We start from the raw sequence: 24,032 nt of genomic DNA, 5'->3' as shown, positions 1-24,032 counted from the left end.
AAAACTGGACAGCTCCATGTAAAAAATGAAATAACATTCTCTAACATTATATACAAAAATAAACTCAAAATGGATTAAATGTTAGACTGGATACTATTAAAACTCCTAGAGGAAAACATAGGCAGAACACTCTTTGACATACATTGCAGCAATATTTTTTTGGATGTCTCCTAAAACAAAGGAAACAAAAGCAAAAATAAACAAATGGGACCTAATTAAACTTCAAAGCTTTTGCACAGCAAAGGAAACCATCAACAAAATGAAGATATCTTACTGAATAGGAGAAGATATTTGCAAGTGATATGACTGATAAGGGGTTAATATCTAACATATATAAATAGCTCATACAACTCAACATTATAAAAGAAGTCCAATTAAAAAATTGGCAGAAGAACTGAATAGACGTTTTTCCAAAGAGGAAATGCAGATGGCCAGCAGGCACAACATCACTAATAATCAGGGAAATGTTGAGTTTGTCAAATGGTTTTTCCTCATTTATTGAGATGATCATATGATTTTATCCTTCATTTTGTTAAACTGGTGTATCCTACTTATTGCTTTGCATATGTGGAACTATCATTGCATTTGACTGATAAATCCAACTTAATAACAGTGTATGATTCTTTGAATGTCACATTGAAATTTATTTGCTTATATTTTGTTGAGAATTTTTTTGCATCTATGTTCATCAGAATATTGACCTGTAATTTTCTTTTCTTGTGGTGTCCTTGTCCGGTTTTGATATCAAGGTAATGCTGGCTTTGTAAAATGAGTTGGAATTGTACCCTTTTTTTTTTTTTTGCGGTACGTGGGCCTCTCACTATTGTGGCCTCTCCCGTTTCGGAGGACAGGCTCCGGACGCGCAGGCTCAGTGGCCATGGCTCACGGGCCCAGCTGCTCCGCGGCATGTGGGATCTTCCCGGACCGGGGCACGAACCTGTGTCCCCTGCATTGGCAGGCGGACTCTCAACCACTGCGCCACCAGGGAAGCCCTGTACCCTTTTATTAAGTTATTTTGGTTGACTCTGAGAAGAATTGGTATTAATTCTTCTTTAAATCTTTGTAGAACTCACCAGTAAAACCATCTGGTACTGGACTTTTCTTTGTTGAGAGGTTTTAAATTACTGATTCACTCTCCTTATTTGTCATTGATTTGTTCAGATTTTTTCTGTCTTCATGATTCAGTCTTGGTAGGGTGTATGTTTCTAGGAATTTATCCATTTCTTCTAGGTCATCCAGTTTGTGGATGTATGATTGTTCATAGTAGTCTCTTACAATCCTTTGTATTTTTGTTGTATCAGTTGTAGTGTCTCCTCTTTTATTTTCAATTTTATTTATTTGATTCTTTTCTCTTTTTGTCTTTGTCTAGTTAAAGGTTTTTCAATTTTGTTTATTTTTTCAAAAAGCTAGGTCTTAATTTCTTTGATCTTTTCTGTTGTTTTAAGTTTATTTTATGTTTATTTTTATTATCATTTATTCTCCTCTGATCTTTTTTCCTAGCTTTGGGCTTAATTTGTTCTTTTTTTTTTATTTCCTTGAGATATAAAGTTAGGTTGTTTTTTGAGGTTTTTCTTTTTTTCTTAATGTAGGCATTTATCACTGTAAACTTTCATCTTAGGAATGCTTTTCATGCATCCCATAAATTTTCATATGTTGTGTTTCCACTTTTACTTGTGTAAAGTTATTTTTTGATTTCTCTTTTTTTCCACATTCTCAAAAATATTTAATGATACAGAAATTCACATTAAATGAAAAGAGCTGGATAGAAACCATACATACAGTTGGACACCTGTTTTAAAAAACACACACAAACACACATGTGCATTTTAGAAAAATACAGCATCACAGCATCAACAGTGATTACGTGGTGGTGGACTTCAGGATCGTTTCCTACATCGTTGAACTGGTCACACAATTTTAAAAGCAGTAAGTGGGGTTTACAAAAAACTCCCAGGAGCGGATGATCAGTGGAAGCCCTGGGACCTACGTCTCTGGAGCCCTGAGCAGGACGGGCAGCAAGAAGAACGATGTTAAGGTAAACCTGCCTGGGGGCTGCTGGGTAAGATGGTTTCAGATGCAAACAGTTAGTTTCTGCTTTGTCCCAATGTGACTGTGAGGAATACAGTCTTGGTCCTGCCTTCTGAATTTACAACCCAACCAGAGACAGGCCACATGCTAAGAGTTACTGCTACGCCTGCCATAGACATGTCTGTTGCCCTCCTCATGCATGGACGCTGAGGGAAGTGCTATCCGCCCATCTTAGAGGACACAGGCTGATTTCTCTTTTGATTCCTGCTTTGATACATTGATTTTTCAGGATGGTGTGGTTTCATTTCTACCTATTTGTTTATATTCCAGTTTTCTTCCTGTTAATTTATTTCTAGTTTCATATTATTGTTGTTAGAAAAGATACAATTTCAGTTTCTTGAGTTTGTTAAGACTTGAGCTTGCTTTGTGTCCTAACATGTTATCTCTCCTGGAGAATATTCCATGTGTGTAGGAGAAGAATGCTGCCTTTGAATAGAATGTTCTGTGTATTTCTGATCATTTGGTTTAAAGTATTATTTAAGTCTGATGATTTCTTGCTGATTTCCTGGTTTTAAAGTCCATCTGTTGTTGAAAGTGTGTATTGAAATCCCTTACTGTTTTTATATTGTTGTCTATTTCTCCCTTCAGCTCTGTTAGTATTTAATATATTTAGGTGCTGTGTTGTTTGGTGCATATGTATTTACAGTTTTTATATTCTCATGATGAATTAACCCCTTGGTCATTAAATAATCATTCTTTATGCTGTCTGGTTTTTGACTTGAAGTATATTTTGTCTGATATAGGTATAGCTACCCCTGCTCTCTTTTGATTTACATTTGCATGGAATATCATTTTCTATTTCTTCATTTTGAGCCTATGTTTATTCTTAATGGTGAGTTGAATTTCTTGTAGGCAGCATATAGGTGGGTTATATTTTTAAATTCTTTCAGTGACTGTATGCCTTTTGATTGGTGAATTTAATTCACTTACTAATGCCATCCTTTTGTGTATTACTGCAGATTTTTCTTTATGGTTACCATGAAGTTTACATAAGATGTCTTACAACAGTCTGTTTTATTACACTGATAACATCTTAATGTCAAACTCATATAAAAACTCTTCCCTTTTATTCCTCTTTTCCACATTTTATATTTATGTCACAATCTACATCTTCTTATGTATCTATTGACAAATTGTTGTAGGTATAGTTATTTTAAATTCTTTTGTCTTTTAACCTTTATAGTAAATTGATTAATTTAATTTTATTTTTGGCTGCATTGGGTCTTTGTTGCTGCACACGGGCTTTTCTCTGGTTGCGGTGAGCGGGGACTACTCTTTGTTGCAGTGCGCAGGCTTCTCACTGTGGTGGCTTCTCTTGTTGTGGAGCACAGGCTTTAGGCACGTGGGCTTCAGTAGTTGTGGCTCGCAGGCTCTAGAGCGCAGGCTCAGTAGTTGTGGCGCATGGGCTTAGTTGCTCCACGGCATGTGGGATCTTCCCGGACCAGGGCTCTAACCTATGTCCCCTGCATTCATAGGCGGATTCTTAACCACTGCACCACCAGGGAAACCCCCTAGTTAATTGATTAATGTGTTGCCATATTACAGTATTAGAGTATTCTGAATTTAACTATATATTTATCTTTATCACTGTGTTTTGTATTTTCACATGCTTTGGTGTTACTAATTATGTCCTTTCATTTCAGATGAAGAATTCCTTTCATCATTTCTTATAAGGCAGGTTTAGTGGTGATGAACTCTTTCAGTTTTTGTCTTGGAAAGTCATTTCTCCAATTTTGAAAGACATCTTTGCCAGTATTTTTAGTTGGCAATTTTTTTCTTTCAGTACTTTGAATGTATTATTCCACTGTTTCCTTGCCTGGCATATCTGCTGAGTACTACTGATAGCCTTATTGGGTTTACCTGATAAGTTACAAACCTTTTTTTCTCTTGCTGCTTTTGAAATTCTCTTTGTCTTGGATTTGAGTCAGTTTTATTATAATGTGTCTTGGAATTGACCTTTTTGGGTTGAATGTTGTTGGAGACCTAGCTTCATGAACTTGGATGTCCAAATCTCCCAAGATTTGGGAAGTTCTCAGCCCTTATTTCTTTAAATAAGCCCTCTAACCCTTCTCCCTCCGTTGTCTTTCTGGAACTACAATACTACATAGACTGTTTCCCCTTATGGTATTCTGTAATTCATATGGACTTTTTTTGCTCTTTCAAAATTTTTTCTTTTGTTCTCTTCTGACTGGATGACCTCAAGGTTCCTGTGTTCAGTCTCACTAAGTTTTTCTTCTTTTTGATCATGTCTGCTGTTGACATTCTCTGTTGCAGTTTTCATTAAATTCACTGTAATCTTCAGTTCCAGAATTTCTATTTGGTTCTTTTTTATGATTTCTGTACATCTTTTAAACTTCTTATTTGTGTATTGTTTCCTTGATTTCATTGAATGATCTTTCTGTGTTTTCTTGTAGTTTGTTGAGCTTTCTTTTTTTTTTTAACATCTGTATTGGAGTAGAGTTGCTTTACAATGGTGTGTTAGTTTCTGCTTTATGACAAAGTGAATCAGTTTTACATATACATATGTTCCCATATCTCTTCCCTCTTGCGTCTCCCTCCCTTGTTGAGCTTTCTTAAAACAACTATTTTGACTTTTTTTATTGGACACATCACAGATTCATTTCTTTGGAGTTGGTTACTGGAAAGTTGTTGTGTCCCCTTTTTATCATATCATGTTTGCTTTATTTTTCATGTTCCTTGAAGTCTTGCTTTGCTGTCTTTCCATTTGAAGAAGCAGTCACCTCCTTCATTTTTACTGACTCTCTTCGGTAGAGAAGTATCTTCTGTCAGCCCTGCTGGTTATTCTGAGGCTTTCTTAGACCTTTGCTATGTATGCACCTACTCCACACTTCTTGTTCTCTTTTTTGGGGTGGAATTTCTAAGATTGTATGCTTTTTCTCAATCCTGCAAAGTTAGGCTGGTTGCTGCCAGTCTCTTGTTTGCTTCACCTAGGGTGGTGCTGCATGCTTAAGTTTATGTGCTTTCTCCCAATTCTGCAGAATTGAATGGCTTTCTGCATGTGCTTAGTAGCCATGTACAAAGGCTTGCACTCATTACCACCCTTGGTGGTGTGCACAGGGAACTGGCCACAGAGTTAGGGAGTGTGATGGAGTGTGCAGAGCATTGGGGATGCTCATGGGCCAGTTGGGAAGATCTGCAGGTGTGAGGCATCTCCATTGGCTCATGGACAGGCTTCCTGATGGAGTCCATGAAGTAGTTAGTAGGATCCATGTCCCTTTGATGCCCTTTGATTCCTGGTTCTTGGTATGATGAGTGATTTTCAACTGAAGCCTGGACCTTTGGGTATTATGAGACTCTGTATTTTATTTAAACCTTCAATTTTACCTGGCTCTTTGTGACAGTGCTTCTGCAGACGGAAGAGGGGTTTTACCTCATTACTGCCAAGGGGGTTTGAATCCCATGTTTCCCACTCAGCCTCTGTTGACACCAAAGGGTGAAGGCTCCTTGTTTTTCCTTGTGTGGGAATTCCAGCTTCCTACTAGTGTTCCACTGATTATTCAGTGGTTGGAAGGCATTGTAGTACTTCCTTACTGCTCCCCATGTGGCCTTCAATGACACCAGGAGGAGGGTGGTGGTCTTGTTATTGCTGAGTGATGGTGAAAGTTTGAGCTCTCCCCTTGGCCTCTTCTTATACCAGCACAGCAGGGTGATGTAGGGAATCTCATTAATACTTGTTAGGGGTAGAAGTTCAGGTGCCCCCTAAACAGTAGTCTCCATTGCCAGAGTGCTGGTGGCTTATTATTGCCTACTGGCATAGAAGGTCTTGGCTCTCAACTTGGTTTTCTCTGATACTGTACCAGTTTGGGTGCCTCATTACAGCCTGATGAGGGTCAAAGTTCAGTCCCTCCAATTGACCTTGCTTGTGTGGGTGGGAGTTGGGCCATTGCTTTTTTTGGGTGGTATTTGGAAGCAATATAGTGGTTATTATTGAAAAGTTTTTTGTTTTGATAGGTGGATCCTTTCCTGGTTCTTAAACTAGAAAGAACAGGGTTTTTTAGGGTCTTTTTCTGTTTGTGCCTTTTGGTGTTTCCAGGTCTCCAGCTTTTTTAGCTTCAAGTAGTGGATACATAAGGTAAAAGAAAATCTAGAGAGTTCACCACTGTGCTGTTTCTTGCATCTCAACCCCAGTGGTTTGTCTTCTTCTCTTCACCTTTCAGAGTCTTCCAGTTTTCAAAAATACTTTTATGTCTATATATATATATATATATATATATATGACACACATGTTATATATATGACATATGATGTATATTTTGTGTATCCATATGCATGTTTTATATATATATATATATATATATATATATATATATATATATATATGATGTCCAGAGTTTTACATTGTACTTAGCAGGAGGAATAGTGAAAAATATGTCTTCTTCCATCTTCTTAGAAGTATATGCTAATTCTGTGTGTTTTAAACTTTTTACTATTAATTCTTCCCTTACAGATAACCAGTTGTCATCATTTAGGTTTGGTTATATGTGGTTGTGTGTTTTATCCTATTTTCAATCCCATAGTTTCACATATTAGATTTCTCTGTTGGCATAGGTTATAGTTTATTATGAGCCAATATATAAAATACATTACTGGTGGCCTTGATGTCCAAGGTAACCACAAAGCAAAAATCTACAGTAGATTCACAAAAGATAGAGTTATGGGAATCAAAGCATACCACAGTGGAAGAATCATCAATTCATAAAGGAAGGCAGCAAGAAAGGAAGAAAGGAATAAGGGAACCATAAAACAGCCAGAAACAATTAATAAGATGGCATTAGTAAGTCTTTACCTATCAATAATTACTCTAAATGTAAATGGATTGAATTCTCCAATCAAAAGGCCTAGAGTGGCTTGATGTATTAAAAAAAAACAGGACCCAGCTACATGCTGCCTACAAGAGACTTACTACAGCTTTAAGGACACATGTAGCTTGAAAGTTAAGGTATGGAAAAAGATATTTTGTGCAAGGGGAAACTAATAGAGAGCCCAGGGAGCTATACTTATATCAGATAAATAGACTTTAAGCCAAAAATTAACTAGAGACAAAGAAAGTCATTACATAATGATAAAGGGGTCAATTTATCAAGAAGTTATAACAGTCTTAAATATATGTTCACCCAAAATGGAGCCCCTAAATATAGTAAGCAAATACTAATAGATTTGAAGGGAGAAGTAGATAACAATACAATAATAATAGGAGCCTTCAGCACCCCATTTTCAGCACTGGATAGATCATCCAGACAGAAAATCAACAAGGAAATGTTGGACTTGAACTATATTTTAGACCAAATATAACTAAGAGACATATATAGAATATTCAATCCATCAGCAGCAGAGTACATGTTCTTCTCAGTTGTAAATGGAACATTCTTTAGAATAGGTCATATAACAAGGGTTTAGCAAATTTAAGAAGATTGAAATCATACCATGTATCTTTTCTGACCATAGTGGTATGAAACTAGAAATCAGTAACAGCAAGAAAACTGGAAAATTCACAAATATATGAAAATTAACACATTCTGAACAACCAATGGACCAGAGGAGAGATTAAAAAGAAATCTCGACACAAGTGAAAACAGAAACACAGTATGCCAGAACCTGTGGGATACTGCAAAAGCAGTTTGAAGAGGGAAGTTTATAGTGATAACTGCCTACAGTAAGAAAAAAAAAAAGATGTTAAATAAACAACCTTACTTTACATCTGAAGAAACTAGAAGAAAGAAGAAGAAACTATGCCCAAATTCAGCAGAATCAAGGAAATAACAAAGATCAGGGTGAAAATAAATGAAAAAGAGACCAAAAAACAAGAGAAAAGGTTAATGTAACTAAGAGCTGGTTCTTTTAAAAGATAAACAAAATTGACTGAGGAAATAAAAGACTCAAAATGAGAAATGAAAGAAGAGACATTGAAAATGATACCACAGAAATAGAGGATTATAGGAGACTACTATGACAATTGTATGCTAACAAATTGGACCACCTAGAAGAAATGGATAAATTCCTAGAAACTTACAACCTATCCAGAATGAATCACGAGGAAATAGAACATCTGAATAGTCCAGTAATCAGTAAGGAGATTGAATCAGTAATAAAAAACCTCCCAACGAAGAAAAGTTCAGGGCCAGATGACTTCACTGGTGAATTCTACTAAACTTTAAAGAAGAATTAATACCAGTCCTTCTCAAACTATTCCAAAAATTGAAGAGGAGGGAACACTTTCAGATTCATTTCATGAGGCTAGCATTACTCTGATACCAAAGCCACATAAGGACAGTGTAGGAAAAGAAAAATACGTGTCATTACTCCTGATGAATATAGATGCAAAAACTCTCAACAAAATATTAGCAGTTTTAATAGCACATGAAAAGGGTCATACACCATAATTAAGTGGGATTAATGCAAGGGATGCAAGGATGGTTCAACATTCACAAATCAGTGAATGTGCTATACTGCATCAATAGAATGAAAGATAAAAATCATATGATCATCTCAATATATGCAAAGTTTTTTGACAAAATACATCCTTAAATGAATAAAACTGAAAACAAATTGGGTTTAGAAGGAACACACCTCAATCTAATAAAGGCCATATGTGATAAGCCCACAGCTAATGTCATACTCAGTGGTGAAAGTTGAAAACTTTTCCTCTAAGATGAGGAACAAGACAAGGGTGCCCACTCTCACCACGCCTATTCAACATAGTACTGGAAGTCCTAGCTAGAGCAGTCAGGTAAGAAAAGGAAATAAAAGGCATCAAAATGAGTAAGGAAGTAAAATTTTATTTGTTTGCATATGATATATAGAAAATCCTAAAGATTCCCCCAAGAAACAGAACTAATCAATACATTCAGTAAAATTGCAGGATATAAAATGAACACAGAGAATTTAGTTGTGTTTTTATGCACTATCAATGAAATATCTGAAAAAGAAATAAAGGAAACAATCCCATTCACAGTAGCATCAGAATAATCAAATACTTGGGAATAAATTTAACCAAGGAGGTGAAAGATCTGTACACTGAAAACTGTAAAATGCATTACTGTAGTCCAGCTGCTGATGGGTTTGTGTGGTATAGATTGAGTTTATTACTGATAGTGGTGTGGGCCAAAGAGTATTTAAAAAATACGCCATCTTCTGCTCACCCGCCGGGGCGGGCGGGTCTGGGAGCTGAGGCTCAGGCTTCGGTCAGAGCGCAGGGAGAGGACTGGGGTTGGCGGCCTGAACACAGCCTGCAGGGGTTAGTGCACCACGGCTAGCCGGGAGGGAGTAGGGAGTATGGGGAAAAGTCTGTACCTGCCGAAGAGGCAAGAGACTTTTCCTTCCCATTTTGTTTCCTGGTGCGGGAGGAGAGGGGATTAAGAGCGCTGCTTAAAGGAGCTCCAGAGACGGGTGCGAGCCGTGGCTAAAAGTGCGGACCCCAGAGACGGGCATGAGACGCTAAGGCTGCTGCCACCACCAAGAAGCCTGTGTGCGAGCACAGGTCACTATCCACACCCCACTTCCGGGGAGCCTGTGCAGCCCGCTACTGCCAGGGTCCCGGGATCCAGGGACAACTTCCCCGGGAGAACGCACGGCGCGCCTTAGGCTGGTGCAACGTCACGCCGGCCTTTGCAGCCGCAGGATCGTCCCGCACTCCGTACCCCTCCCTCCTCCCCCCCGCTACCCCCGGCCTGAGTGAGCCAGAGTCCCCGAAGCACCTGCTCCCGTAACCCCGTCCTGTCTGAGCGAAGAACAGACGCCCTCCGGCGACCTACATGCAGAGGTGGGGCCAAATCCAAAGCTGAGCCCCGGGAGCTGTGAGAACAAAGAAGAGAAAGGGAAATCTCTCCTAGCAGCCTCAGAAGCAGCAGATTAAAGCTCCACAATCAAGTTGATGTACCCTGCATCTGTGGAATACATGAATAGACAATGAATCATCCCAAATTGAGGAGGTGGACTTTGAGAGCAAGATTTATGATTTTTTCCCCTTTTCCTCTTTTTGTGAGTGTGTATGTGTATGCTTCTGTGTGAGATTTTGTCTATATAGCTTTGCTTCCACCATTGTCCTGGGGTTCTATCTGTCCATTTTTTTCTTTAAAAAAATTTTTTTTCTTAATAATTATTTTTATTTTAATAACTTTATTTTATTTTATCTTACTTTATTTTATTTTATCTTCTTTCCTTCTTTCTTTCCTTCCTTCCCTCCTTCTTTCCTTCCTTCCTCTCTCCCTCCTTCCCTTCTTTCTTTCTTTCTTTCTTTCTTTCTTTCTTTCTTTCTTTCTTTCTTTCTTCTTTTTCTCCCTTTTATTCTGAGCCGTGTGGTTGAAGGGCTCTTGATGCTGCAGCCAGGAGTCAGTGCTGTGCCTCTGAGGTGGGAGAGCCAACTTCAGGACACTGGTCCACAAGAGACCTCCCAGCTCCACATAAGATCAAATGGCGAAAATCTCCCAGAGATCTCCATCTCAACACCAGCACCCAGCTTCACTCACCGACCAGCAAACTACAGTGCTGGACACCCTATGCCAAACAACTAGCAAGACAGGAACACAACCCCACCCATTAGCAGAGAGGCTGCCTAAAATCATAATAAGTCCACAGACACCCCAAAACACACCACCAGATGTGGACCTACCCACCAGAAAGACAAGATCCAGCCTTATCCACCAGAAGACAGGCACTAGTTCCCTCCACCAGGAAGCCTACACAACCCACTGAACCAACTTTAGCCACTGGGAGCAGACACCAAAAACAATGGGAACTACGAACCTGCAGTCTGCAAAAAGGAGACCCCAAACACAGTAAGATAGGCAAAATAGAAGACAGAAAGACAACAGCAGATGAAGGAGCAAGATAAAAACCCACCAGACCTAACAAATGAAGAGGAAATAGGCAGTCTACCTGAAAAAGAATTCAGAATAATGATAGTAAAGATGATCCAAAATCTTGGAAATAGAATAGACAAAATGCAAGAAACATTTAACAAGGACCTAGAAGAACTAAAGATGAAACATGCAACGATGAACAACACAATAAATGAAATTAAAAATACCTAGATGGGATCAATAGCAGAATAACTGAGGCAGACGAACGGATAAGTGACCTAGAAGATAAAATAGTGGAAATAACTACTGCAGAGCAGAATAAAGAAAAAAGAATGAAAAGAACTGGGTACAGTCTTAGAGACTTCTGGGACAACATCAAATGCACCAACATTTGAATTATAGGGGTTCCAGAAGAAGAAGAGAAAAAGAAAGGGACTGAGAAAATATTTGAAGAGATTATAGTTGAAAACTTCCCTAATATGGGAAAGGAAATAGTTAATCAAGTCCAGGAAGCACAGAGAGTCCCATACAGGATAAATCCAAGGAGAAATACGCCAAGACACATATTAATCAAACTGTCAAAAATTAAATACAAAGAAAACATATTAAAAGCAGCAAGGGAAAAACAACAAATAACACACAAGGGAATCCCCATAAGGTTAACAGCTGATCTTTCAGCAGAAACTCTGCAAGCCAGAAGGGAGTGGCAGGACATATTTAAAGTGATGAAGGAGAAAAACCTGCAACCAAGATTACTCTACCCAGCAAGGATCTCATTCAGATTTGATGGAGAAATTAAAACCTTTACAGACAAGCAAAAGCTGAGAGAGTTCAGCACCACCAAATCAGCTTTACAACAAATGCTAAAGGAACCTCTCTAGGCAAGAAACACAAGAGAAGGTAAAGACCTACAATAACGAACCCAAAACAATTAAGAAAATGGGAATAGGAACATACATATCGATAATTACCTTAAATGTAAATGGACTAAATGCTCCCACCAAAAGACACAGAGTGGCTGAATGGATACAAAAACAAGACCCATATATATGCTGTCTACAAGAGACCCACTTCAGACCTAGAGACGCATACAGACTGAAAGTAAGGGGATGGAAAAAGATACTCCATGCAAATGGAAACCAAAAAAAAGCTGGAGTAGCAGTTCTCATATCAGACAAAATAGACTTTAAAACAAAGACTATTAGAAGAGACAAAGAAGGACACTACATAATGATCAAGGGATCGATCCAAGAAGAAGATATAACAATTGTAAATATTTATGCACCCAACATAGGAGCACCTCAATACATAAGGCAAATACTAACAGCCATAAAATGGGAAATCGACAGTAACACATTCATAGTAGGGGACTTTAACACCCCACTTTCACCAATGGACAGATCATCCAAAATGAAAATAAATAAGGAAACACAAGCTTTAAATGATATATTAAACGAGATGGACTTAATTGATATTTATAGGACATTCCATCCAAAACCAACAGAATACACATTTTTCTCAAGTGCTCATGGAACATTCTCCAGGATAGATCATATCTTGGGTCACAAATCAAGCTGTGGTAAATTTAAGAAAATTGATATTATATCAAGTATGTTTTCCGACCACAACACCATGAGACTAGATATCAATTACAGGAAAAGATCTGTAAAAATTACAAACACATGGAGGCTAAACAATACACTACTTAATAACGAAGTGATCACTGAAGAAATCGAAGAGGAAATAAAAAAATACCTAGAAACAAATGACAATGGAGACACGATGACCCAAAACCTATGGGATGCAGCAAAAGCAGTTCTAAGAAGGAAGTTTCTAGCAATACAATCCTACCTTAAGAAGCAGGAAACATCTCGAATAAACAACCTAACCTTGCACCTAAAGCAATTAGAGAAAGAAGAACAAAAAATCCCCGAAGTTAGCAGAAGGAAAGAAATCATAAAAATCAGATCAGAAATAATTGAAAAAGAAATGAAGGAAATTATAACAAAGATCAATAAAACTAAAAGCTGGTTCTCTGAGAAGATAAGCAAAATTGATAAACCGTTAGCCAGACTCATCAAGAAAAAAAGGGAGAAGACTCAAATCAACAGAATTAGAAATGAAAAAGGAGAAGTAACAACTGGCACTGCAGAAATACAAAAGATCATGAGAGATTACTACAGTCAACTCTATGCCAATAAAATGGACAACCTGGAAGAAATGGAAAAATTCTTAGAAATGCACAACCTGCCAAGACTGAACCAGGAAGAAATAAAAAATATGAACAGACCAATCACAAGCACTGAAATTGAAACAGTGATTAAAAATCTTCCAACAAACAAAAGCCCAGGACCAGATGGCTTCACAGGCAAATTCTATCAAACATTTAGAGAAGAGCTAACACCTATCGTTCTCAAACTCTTCCAAAATATAGCAGAGGGAGGAACACTCCCAAACTCATTCTACGCGGCCACCAGACACCACCAGGTGGCCATCAGGCCACCCTGATACCAAACCAGACAAGGATGTCAGAAAGAAAGAAAACTACAGGCCAATATCACTGATGAACATAGATGCAAAAATCCTCAACAAAATACTAGCAAACAGAATCCAACAGCACATTAAACGGATCATACACCATGATCAAGTGGGGTTTATTACAGGAATGCAAGGATTCTTCAGTATATGCAAATCAATCAACGTGATACACCATATTAACAAATTAAAGGAGGTAAACCATATGATCATCTCAATAGATGCAGAAAAAGCTTTCGACAGAATTCAACACCCATTTATGATAAAAACCCTGCAGAAAGTAGGCATAGAGGGAACTTTCCTCAACATAATAAAGGCCATATATGACAAACCCACAGCCACCATCGTCCTTAATGGTGAAAAACTGAAAGCATTTCCACTAAGATCAGGAACAAGACAAGGTTGCCCACTCTCACCACTCTTATTCAACATAGTTTTGGAAGTTTTAGCCACAGCAATCAGAGAAGAAAAGGAAATAAAAGGAATCCAAATCGGCAAAAAAGAAGTAAAGCTGTCACTGTTTGCAGATAACATGATATTATACATAGAGAATCCTAAAGATGCAGCCAGAAAATTACTAGAGCTAATCAATGAATTTGGTAAAGTGGCAGGATACAAAATTAATGCATAGAAATCTCTAGCATTCTTATACACTAATGATGAAAAATCTGAAAGTGAAATTAAGAAAACACTCCCATTTACCATTTCAACAAAAAGAATAAAATATCTAGGAATAAACCTACCTAAGGAGACAAAAGACCTGTATGGAGAAAATTATAAGACACTGATGAAAGAATTTAAAGATGATACAGACAGATGGAGAGATACACCATGTTCTTGGATTGGAAGAATCAATATTGTGAAAATGATTCTACTACCCAAAGCAATCTACAGATTCAATGCAATCCCTATCAAACTACCACTGGCATTTTGCACAGAACTAGAACAAAAAATTTCACAATTTGTATGTAAACACAAAAGACCCAGAATAGTCAAAGCCATCTTGAGAAAGAAAAACGGAGCTGGAGGAATCAGACTCCCTGACTTCAGACTATACTACAAAGCTACAGTAATCAAGACAGTATGGTACTGGCACAAAAACAGAAAGATAGATCAATGGAACAGGATAGAAAGCCCAGAGGTAAACCCATGCACATATGGTCACCTTATCTTTGATAAAGGAGGTAGGAATGTACAGTGGAGAAAGGACAGCCTCTTCAATAAGTGGTGCTGGGAAAACTGGACAGGTACATGTAAAAGTATGAGATTAGATCACTCCGTAACACCATACACAAAAATAAGCTCAGAATGGATTAAAGACCTAAATGTAAGGCCAGAAACGATCAAACTCTTAGAGGAAAACATAGGCAGAACACTCTATGACATAAATCACAGCAAGATCCTTTTTGACCTACCTCCTAGAGAAATGGAAATAAAAACAAAAATAAACAAATGAGACCTAATGAAACTTCAAAGCTTTTGCACAGCAAAGGAAACCATAAACAAGACCAAAAGAGAACCCTCAGAATCGGAGAAAATGTTTGCAAATGAATCAATGGACAAAGGATTAATCTCCAAAATTTATAAGCAGCTCATTCAGCTCAATAACAAAAAAACAAACAACCCAATCCAAAAATGGGCAGAAGACCTAAATAGACATTTCTCCAAAAAAGATATACAGACTGCCAACAAACACATGAAAGAATGCTCAACATGATTAGTCATTAGAGAAATGCAAATCAAAACTACAATGAGATATCACCTCACACCAGTCAGAATGGCCATCATCAAAAAATCTAGAAAGAATAAATGCTGGAGAGTGTATGTAGAAAAGGGAACACTCTTGCACTGCTGGTGGGAATGTGAATTGGTACAGCCTCTATGGAGAACAGTATGGAGGTTCCTTAAAAAACTACAAATAGAACTACCATATGACCCAGCAATCCCACTACTGGGTATATACCCTGAGAAAACCATAATTCAAAAAGAGTCATGTACCAAAATTTTCTTTGTGGCTCTATTTACAATAGCCCGGAGATGGAAACAACCTAAGTGTCCATCATCGGGTGAATGGATAAAGAAGATGTGGCACATATATACAATGGAATGTTACTCAGCCATAAAAAGAAACGAAATTGAGGTATTTGTAATGAGGTGGATGGACCTGGAGTCTGTCATACAGAGTGAAGTAAGTCAGAAAGAGAGACAGGTACCGTATGCTAACACATATATATGGAATTTAAGAAAAAAAAATGTCATGGAGAACCTAGGGGTAAGACAGGAATAAAGACACAGACCTACTAGAGAACGGATTTCAGTATATGGGGAGGGGGAAGGGTAAGCTGTGACGAGGCGAGAGAGTGGCATGGACATATATACACTACCAAGCGTAAGATAGATAGCTAGTGGGAAGCAGCCGCATAGCACAGGGAGATCAGCTCTGTGCTTTGTGACCACCTGGAGGGGTGGGATAGGGAGGGTGGGAGGGAGGGAGATGCAAGAGGGAGGAGATATGGGAACATATGTATATGTATAACTGATTCACTTTGTTATAAAGTAGAAACTAACACACACACACACAAAAGAAATAAAAAATAAAAAATAGGCCATCTGTGTTTTATTTCAAGGGAGTTTTATACACCAGGAAAAAGAGTGAAACATTGATTGGAAAACTTATTTGTTTTCTAAAACAATACATTTTTTATCCCTTAGGAATTGAAATCAAATTATGGCAGATACCAAAGTGGAAACTGTTTGGAAAGAGTAAAAGAAGAAATATTTATAAAAGCTCCCAGATTGATTTATTCTTGTGAATACAAATGTTACCCAGAATGTGAGAATTCTTTCTCTAGCTCAGAGCTGGATAATCTGTAAATTGTTTGTTAGATGATGATGTCGTTTTGTAGATACATGTCAAGCTCTGTACGTTAAGTCTATATCCTAAGAGTGATTTGATGAATATTTCTAAAACTTAAAGAAAATTGATTTTTGGTGGTTGCTTAACATCACAGTTGTTTTTTCCCTGAGGATAGACTCTGATTGCAAATGACAGTGAAGTTCCTGTTGAATATAGTTTGTGCAACTTTGTATTCTTAATATGTAAAGTGGTTGCTACATTAAAAGATGTACTGTGTTTTTGATAGAGTAGTTCCATGCTGAAATCTGGCTGCTATTTTAGTCTATATGAGATGTTAATCACAAATTACTTTTTCTAATGGAAAACCTTTTCTCTTTTACAGGGGATCTTTCCTGCAAATTACATTCATTTGAAAAAAGCAATTGTCAGTAATAGGGGGTGAGTAGTTGGCTTTACTAAATTTATTTATAATTTTTATTGGTTGCAGAGGAAGGCTGTTTTCTTTTTGGTTCATAGTATAAAATATGTTATTGGCATGTTTTCCTGCAAAAAATATACCTGTTTTATCATATATAATTCTGAGGACATAATTTTATCTTAAAATACTGACAACTTTAACCTCTTTTCCTGTATACTGGAAAGGTAATTTGTTACAAATTTTAAAAACAATTATGCATGCAGCATGTTTTTTAAAAATGATGTACTATTTTGAGAATAGTCCTTGATGAGAGTTAGTGATAAATCTGTCATTTTGTTTCTGTATGTGAAAGTGAGGGAGACTTTTAAAATCTTTTCTTTCTGCAAATAGAAATTGAAAAAACTGTAAAGGCATACCTAAGGATAAAAGGACAGTGTAGAAAATGGGTATGTAGTTTGGTCACAAATTTGTGAAACATAAGCAATTTCTGAATAGAGGAGAGACGAATTGTAAATATATCAAAATGTTAACATTTGTTGTTTTTGCATGTTCAGATTTTGGGTGATTTAAAAAAATTCTTTACTGTCATGTCTTATTTTTAAAAGTAATAGGTATTATTATTAGATTGTGATTTTTTATTTTAAAATTCATCATTTTAAATATAAAATTTAAGGTACTGTCTAACTATGTAGCTTTTGGTACTAGAAATTATGTTTTTGACCAGAGGTTGAGTTAGCATCAGAGTATCCTTCTGGTAAGTTAGGGTTTAGTCAGGAAAAGAGAAACTTATGAGTCACTTTATGAAATAGAATCTAATATAGGGAATTTTAGACACATATTTGAAGAGTGAAAGAAAAAAAGGAGGAAATACTGATATAACCCAGAATAATCACTGCATTAAAGCATTCTATACTCTAATGTCTGGGAATACAAAAGATAATAGATTGGGGATACCGGAACCCAGGAACTGCTCAATATTTTAGTATATACATCTTAAGTAAAAGTACATTCTCTAACATAATCACAGTATAATTATTACACTCAGGAAATGTAACATTGATATAATAGTACTATAAAATATATAGTCCATATTCAGATGTCTCCCTAATTGTCCCATGAATGTCCTTACTAGCTGTTTTCGTTTTGTTGGTTTTTTGGGGGTCGGGGGTGTGTGGTCCAGGATCCAATCAAGAATTAAATATTACATTTTATCATTGTCATGTCATAAACTCTTTTAATTTAGAACAGTTCTCCAGCCTTGGTTTTCTTTTTTCTTTTCATGGCATTGACTTTGTTGAAGTGCCCAGGTCAGTTGTTTTGCAAAATGTCCCTCAATTTGTATTTGTCTGTTTCCTCATGGTTAGATTCAGCTTAAGCATCTTAGATAGCAATACTACATGGGTGGTGGTGTGCATTAAAATGGTCAAATTTCTCCTGGATATTTTCCCAATGCTTGGTTAGATCAGCAGGACTGGGACTTGGGGCTCTACCTTAGCAAATATCAACCAGGAGTTGAGGGCCTCTCAGTCAGAGAACATGCATTGTGTTTCTATCATGTACCTTCTTCATTGCATCCTGCCATACTCGGGAGCATAACTGTGCTCTCAGTGCTTCCTAGGGTATATCATCTGCTTCTTCAAAAACTTGTGCCATTTGTACTGAAGTACTTCTTGTTTTATTTGGTTGACATGGAGTGAAATTGCTTGAATAATCCATCTGTGGGAATGTTTTTACGGGAACTTTAAAATTTTTCATATTTTCAGTTATCTTTTTTTTTTTTTTTCTTCCATCCCCTCACTTTCAGTCTGTATGTGTCCCTAGGTCTAAAGTGGGTCTCTTGTAGACAGCATATATATGGGTCTTGTTTTTGTAGCCACTCAGGGAGCCTGTGTCTTTTGGTTAGAGCATTTAATCCATTCAGGTTTAAGGTAATTATTTTTTTTTTAAACATCTTTATTGCAGTATAATTGCTTTACAATGGTATGTTAGTTTCAGCTTCACAACAAAATGAATCAGTTATATATATACATATATTCCCATATCTCTTCCCGCTTGCGTCTCCCTCCCTCCCACCCTCCCTATCCCACCCCTCCAGGCGGTCACAAAGCACCGAGCTGATCTCCCTGTGCTATGCGGCTGCTTCCCACTAGCTATCTACCTTACGTTTGGTAGTGTATATATGTCCATGCCTCTTTATCGCTTTGTCACCATTTACCCTTCCCCCTCCCCATAGCCTCAAGTCCATTCTCTAGTAAGTCTGTGTCTTTATTCCTGTTTCAACCCTAGGTTTTTCATGACATTTTTTTTTTAAATTCCATATATATGTGTTAGCATACGGTATTTGTCTCTCTCTTTCTGACTTACTTCACTCTGTATGACAGACTCTAGGTCTATCCACCTCATTACAAATACCTCAATTTCGTCTCTTTTTATGGCTGAGTAATATTCCATTGTATATATGTGCCACATCTTCTTTATCCATTCATCCGATGATGGACACTTAGGTTGTTTCCATCTCTGGGCTATTGTAAATAGAGCTGCAATAAACATTTTGGTACATGACTCTTTTTGAATTATGGTTTTCTCAGGGTATATGCCCAGTAGTGGGATTGCTGGGTCATATGGTAGTTCTATTTGTAGCTTTTTAAGGAACCTCCATACTGTTCTCCACAGTGGCTGTATCAATTTACATTCCCACCAACAGTGTAAGAGGGTTCCCTTTTCTCCACACCCTCTCCAGCATTTATTGTTTCTAGATTTTTTGATGATGGCCATTCTGACTGGTGTGAGATGATATCTCATTGTAGTTTTGATTTGCATTTCTCTCATGATTAGTGATGTTGAGCATTCTTTCATGTGTTTGTTGGCACTCTGTATATCTTCCTTGGAGAAATGTCTATTTAGGTCTTCTGCCCATTTTTGGATTGGGTTGTTTGTTTTTTTGTTATTAAGCTGCATGAGCTGCTTATAAATTTTGGAGATCAATCCTTTGTCAGTTGCTTCATTTGCAAATATTTTCTCCCATTCTGAGGGTTGTCTTTTGGTCTTCTTTATGGTTTCCTTTGCTGCGCAAAAGCTTTTAAGTTTCATTAGGTCCCATTTGTTTACTCTTGTTTTTATTTCCATTTCTCTAGGAGGTGGGTCAAAAAGGACCTTGCTGTGATTTATGTCATAGAGTGTTCTGCCTATGTTTTCCTCTAAGAGTTTGATAGTTTCTGGCCTTACATTTAGGTCTTTAATCCATTTTGAGCTTTTTTTTGTGTATGGTGTTAGGGAGTGATCTAATTTCATACTTTTACATGTACCTGTCCAGTTTTCCCAGCACCACTTATTGAAGAGGCTGTCCTTTCTCCACTGTACATTTCTGCCTCCTTTGTCAAAGATAAGGTGACCATATGTGCGTGGGTTTATCTCTGGGCTTTCTATCCTGTTCCATTGATCTATATTTCTGTTTTTGTGCCAGTACCATACCGTCTTGATAACTGTAGCTTTGTAGTATAGTCTGAAATCTGGGAGCCTGATTCCTCCAGTTCCTTCTTTCGTTCTCAAGATTGCTTTGGCTATTCGGGGTCTTTTGTGTTTCCATACAAATTGCAAAATTTTTTGTTCTAGTTCTGTGAAAAATGCCAGTGGTAGTTTGATAGGGATTGCATTGAATCTATAGATTGCTTTCGGTAGTAGAGTCATTTTCACAATGTTGATTCTTCCAATCCAAGAACATGGTATATCTCTCCATCTATTTGTATCATCTTTAATTTCTTTCATCAGTGTCTTATAATTTTCTGCATACAGATCTTTTGTCTCCTTAGGTAGGTTTATTCCTAGATATTTTATTCTTTTTGTTGCAATGGTAAATGGGAGTGTTTTCTTGATTTCACTTTCAGATTTTTCATCATTTGTATATAGGAATGCCAGAGATTTCTGTGCATTAATTTTGTATCCTGCCACTTTACCAAATTCATTGATTAGCTCTAGTAGTTTTCTGGTAGCATCTTTAGGGTTCTCTATGTATAGTATCATGTTATCTGCAAACAGTGACAGCTTTACTTCTTCTTTGCTGATTTGGATTCCTTTTATTTCCTTTTCTTCTCTGATTGCTGTGGCTAAAACTTCCAAAACTATGTTGAATAAGAGTGGTGAGAGTGGGCAACCTTGTCTTGTTCCTGATCTTAGTGGAAATGCTTTCAGTTTTTCACCATTGAGGATGATGTTTGCTGTGGGCTTGTCATATATGGCCTTTATTATGTTGAGGAAAGTTCCCTCTATGCCTACTTTCTGCAGGGTTTTTATCATAAATGGGTGTTGAATTTTGTCAAAAGCTTTCTCTGCATCTATTGAGATGATCATATGGTTTTTCTCCTTCAGTTTGTTAATATGGTTTATCACATTGATAGATTTGCGTATATTGAAGAATCCTTGCATTCCTGGAATAAACCCCACTTGATCATGGTGTATGATCCGTTTAATGTGCTGTTGGATTCTGTTTGCTAGTATTTTGTTGAGGATTTTTGCATCTATGTTCATCAGTGATATTGGCCTGTAGTTTTCTTTCTTTGTGACATCCTTGTCTGGTTTTGGTATCAAGGTGATGGTGGCCTCGTAGAATGAGTTTGGGAGTGTTCCTCCCTCTGCTATATTTTGGAAGAGTTTGAGAAGGATAGGTGTTAGCTCTTCTCTAAATGTTTGATAGAATTCGCCTGTGAAGCCATCTGGTCCTGGGCTTTTCTTTGTTGGAAGATTTTTAATCACAGTTTCAATTTCAGTGCTTGTGATTGGTCTGTTCATATTTTCTATTTCTTCCTGATTCAGTCTTGGCAGGTTGTGCATTTCTAAGAATTTGTCCATTTCTTCCAGATTGTCCATTTTATTGGCATAGAGTTGCTTGTAGTAATCTCTCATGATCTCTTTTATTTCTGCAGTGTCAGTTGTTACCTCTCCTTTTTCATTTCTAATTCTATTGATTTGAGTCTTCTCCCTTTTTTTCTTGATGAGTCTGGCTAGTGGTTTATCTATTTTGTTTATCTTCTCAGAGAACCAGCTTTTAGTTTTATTGATCTTTGCTATTGTTTCCTTCATTTCTTTTTCATTTATTTCTGATCTGATTTTTATTATTTCTTTCCTTCTGCTAGCTTTGGGGTTTTTTTGTTCTTCTTTCTCTAATTGCTTGAGGGGCAAGGTTAGGTTGTTTATTCGAGATGTTTCCTGCTTCTTAAGGTGGGCTTGTATTGCTATAAACTTCCCCCTTAGAACTGCTTTTGCTGCATCCCACAGGTTTTGGGTCGTTGTGTCTCCATTGTCATTTGTTTCTAGGTATTTTTTGATTTCCTCTTTGATTTCTTCAGTGATCACTTCATTATTAAGTAGTGTATTGTTTAGCCTCCATGTGTTTGTAATTTTTACAGATCTTTTCCTGTAATTGATATCTAGTCTCATGGCGTTGTGGTCAGAAAAGATACTTGATACAATTTCAATTTTCTTAAATTTACCAAGGCTTGATTTGTGACCCAAGATATGATCTATCCTGGAGAATGTTCCATGAGCACTTGAGAAAAATGTGTATTCTGTTGTTTTTGGATGGAATGTCCTATAAATATCAATTAAGTCCATCTCGTTTAATATATCATTTAAAGCTTGTGTTTCCTTATTTATTTTCATTTTGGATGATCTGTCCATTGGTGAAAGTGGGGTGTTAAAGTCCCCTACTATGAATGTGTTACTGTCGATTTCCCCTTTTATGGTTGTCAGTATTTGCCTTATGTATTGAGGTGCACCTATGTTGGGTGCATAAATATTTACAATTGTTATATCTTCTTCTTGGATCGATCCCTTGATCATTATGTAGTGTCCTTCTTTGTCTCTTCTAATAGTCTTTGTTTTAAAGTCTATTTTGTCTGATACGAGAATTGCTACTCCAGCTTTCTTTTGGTTTCCATTTGCATGAAATACCTTTTTCCATCCCCTTACTTTCAGTCTGTATGTGTCTCTAGGTCTGAAGTGGGTCTCTTGTAGACAGCAAATATATGGGTCTTGTTTTTGTATCCATTCAGCCACTCTGTGTCTTTTGGTGGGAGCATTTAGTCCATTTACATTTAAGGTAATTATCGATATGTGTGTTCCTATTCCCATTTTCTTAATTGTTTTGGGTTCGTTATTGTAGGTCCTTTCCTTCTTTTGTGTTTCTTGCCTAGAAAAGTTCCTTTAGGAGTTGTTGTAGAGCTGGTTTGGTGGTGCTGAACTCTCTCAGCTTTTGCTTGTCTGTAAAGGTTTTAATTTCTCCATCAAATCTGAATGAGATCCTTGCTGGGTAGAGTAATCTTGGTTGCAGGTTTTTCTCCTTCAACACTTTCAATATGTCCTCCCACTCCCTTCTGGCTTGCAGAGTTTCTGCTGAAAGATCAGCTGTTAACCTTATGGGGATTCCCTTGTGTGTTATTTGTTGTTTTTCCCTTGCTGCTTTTAATATGTTTTCTTTGTATTTAATTTTTGACAGTTTGATTAATATGTGTCTTGGCGTATTTCTCCTTGGATTTATCCTGTATGGGACTCTCTGTGCTTCCTGGACTTGATTAACTATTTCCTTTCCCATATTAGGGAAGTTTTCAACTATAATCTCTTCAAATATTTTCTCAGTCCCTTTCTTTTTCTCTTCTTCTTCTGAAACCCCTATAATTCGAATGTTGGTGCGTTTAATGTTGTCCCAGAGGTCTCTGAGACTGTCCTCAGTTCTTTTCATTCTTTTTTCTTTATTCTGCTCTGCAGTAGTTATTTCCACTATTTTATCTTCCAGGTCACTTATCCGTTCTTCTGCCTCAGTTATTCTGCTATTGATCCCATCTAGAGTACTTTTAATTTCATTTATTGTGTTGTTCATCGTTGCTTGTTTCATCTTTAGTTCTTCTAGGTCCTTGTTAACCGATTCTTGCAATTTGTCCATTCTATTGTCCATTCTATCTCCAAGATTTCGGATCAACCTTACTATCATTATTCTGAATTCTTTTTCAGGTAGACTGCCTATTTCCTCTTCATTTGTTAGGTCTGGTGGGTTTTTATCTTGCTCCTTCATCTGCTGTGTGATTTTCTGTCTTTTCATTTTGCTTATCTTACTGTGTTTGGGGTCTCCTTTTTTGCAGGCTGAAGGTTCATAGTTCCTGTTGTTTTTTGTGTCTGTCCCCAGTGGCTAAGGTTGGTTCAGTGGGTTGTGTAGGCTTCCTGGTGGAGGGTACTAGTGCCTGTGTTCTGGTGGATGAGGCTGGATCTTGTCTTTCTGGTGGGCAGGTCCACGTCTGGTGGTGTGTTTTGGGATGTCTGTAGATTT

General features: G+C 37.3%; 1 protein-coding gene across 9 annotated transcripts in view; it reads left to right on the top strand.

Annotated features, from left to right (window-relative positions):
- Positions 1-24,032, top strand: part of DOCK3 (dedicator of cytokinesis 3) — a 403,879-nt gene that overhangs the window by 91,022 nt on the left and 288,825 nt on the right. For all 9 annotated transcript variants that reach the window (XM_060308605.1, XM_060308604.1, XM_060308607.1 and 6 more), the window contains exon 4: positions 16,682-16,737. In XM_060308605.1, coding sequence (XP_060164588.1) covers positions 16,682-16,737 — 56 coding nt within the window. The remainder of the gene's footprint in view (positions 1-16,681; positions 16,738-24,032) is intronic.

This window comes from Globicephala melas, chromosome 11 (assembly GCF_963455315.2).
Source record: "Globicephala melas chromosome 11, mGloMel1.2, whole genome shotgun sequence".
Taxonomy (NCBI): Eukaryota; Metazoa; Chordata; class Mammalia; order Artiodactyla; family Delphinidae; genus Globicephala; species Globicephala melas.
The sequence above is the reverse complement of the archived record's forward strand: the minus strand, read 5'-3'. Positions and strand labels throughout refer to the sequence as shown.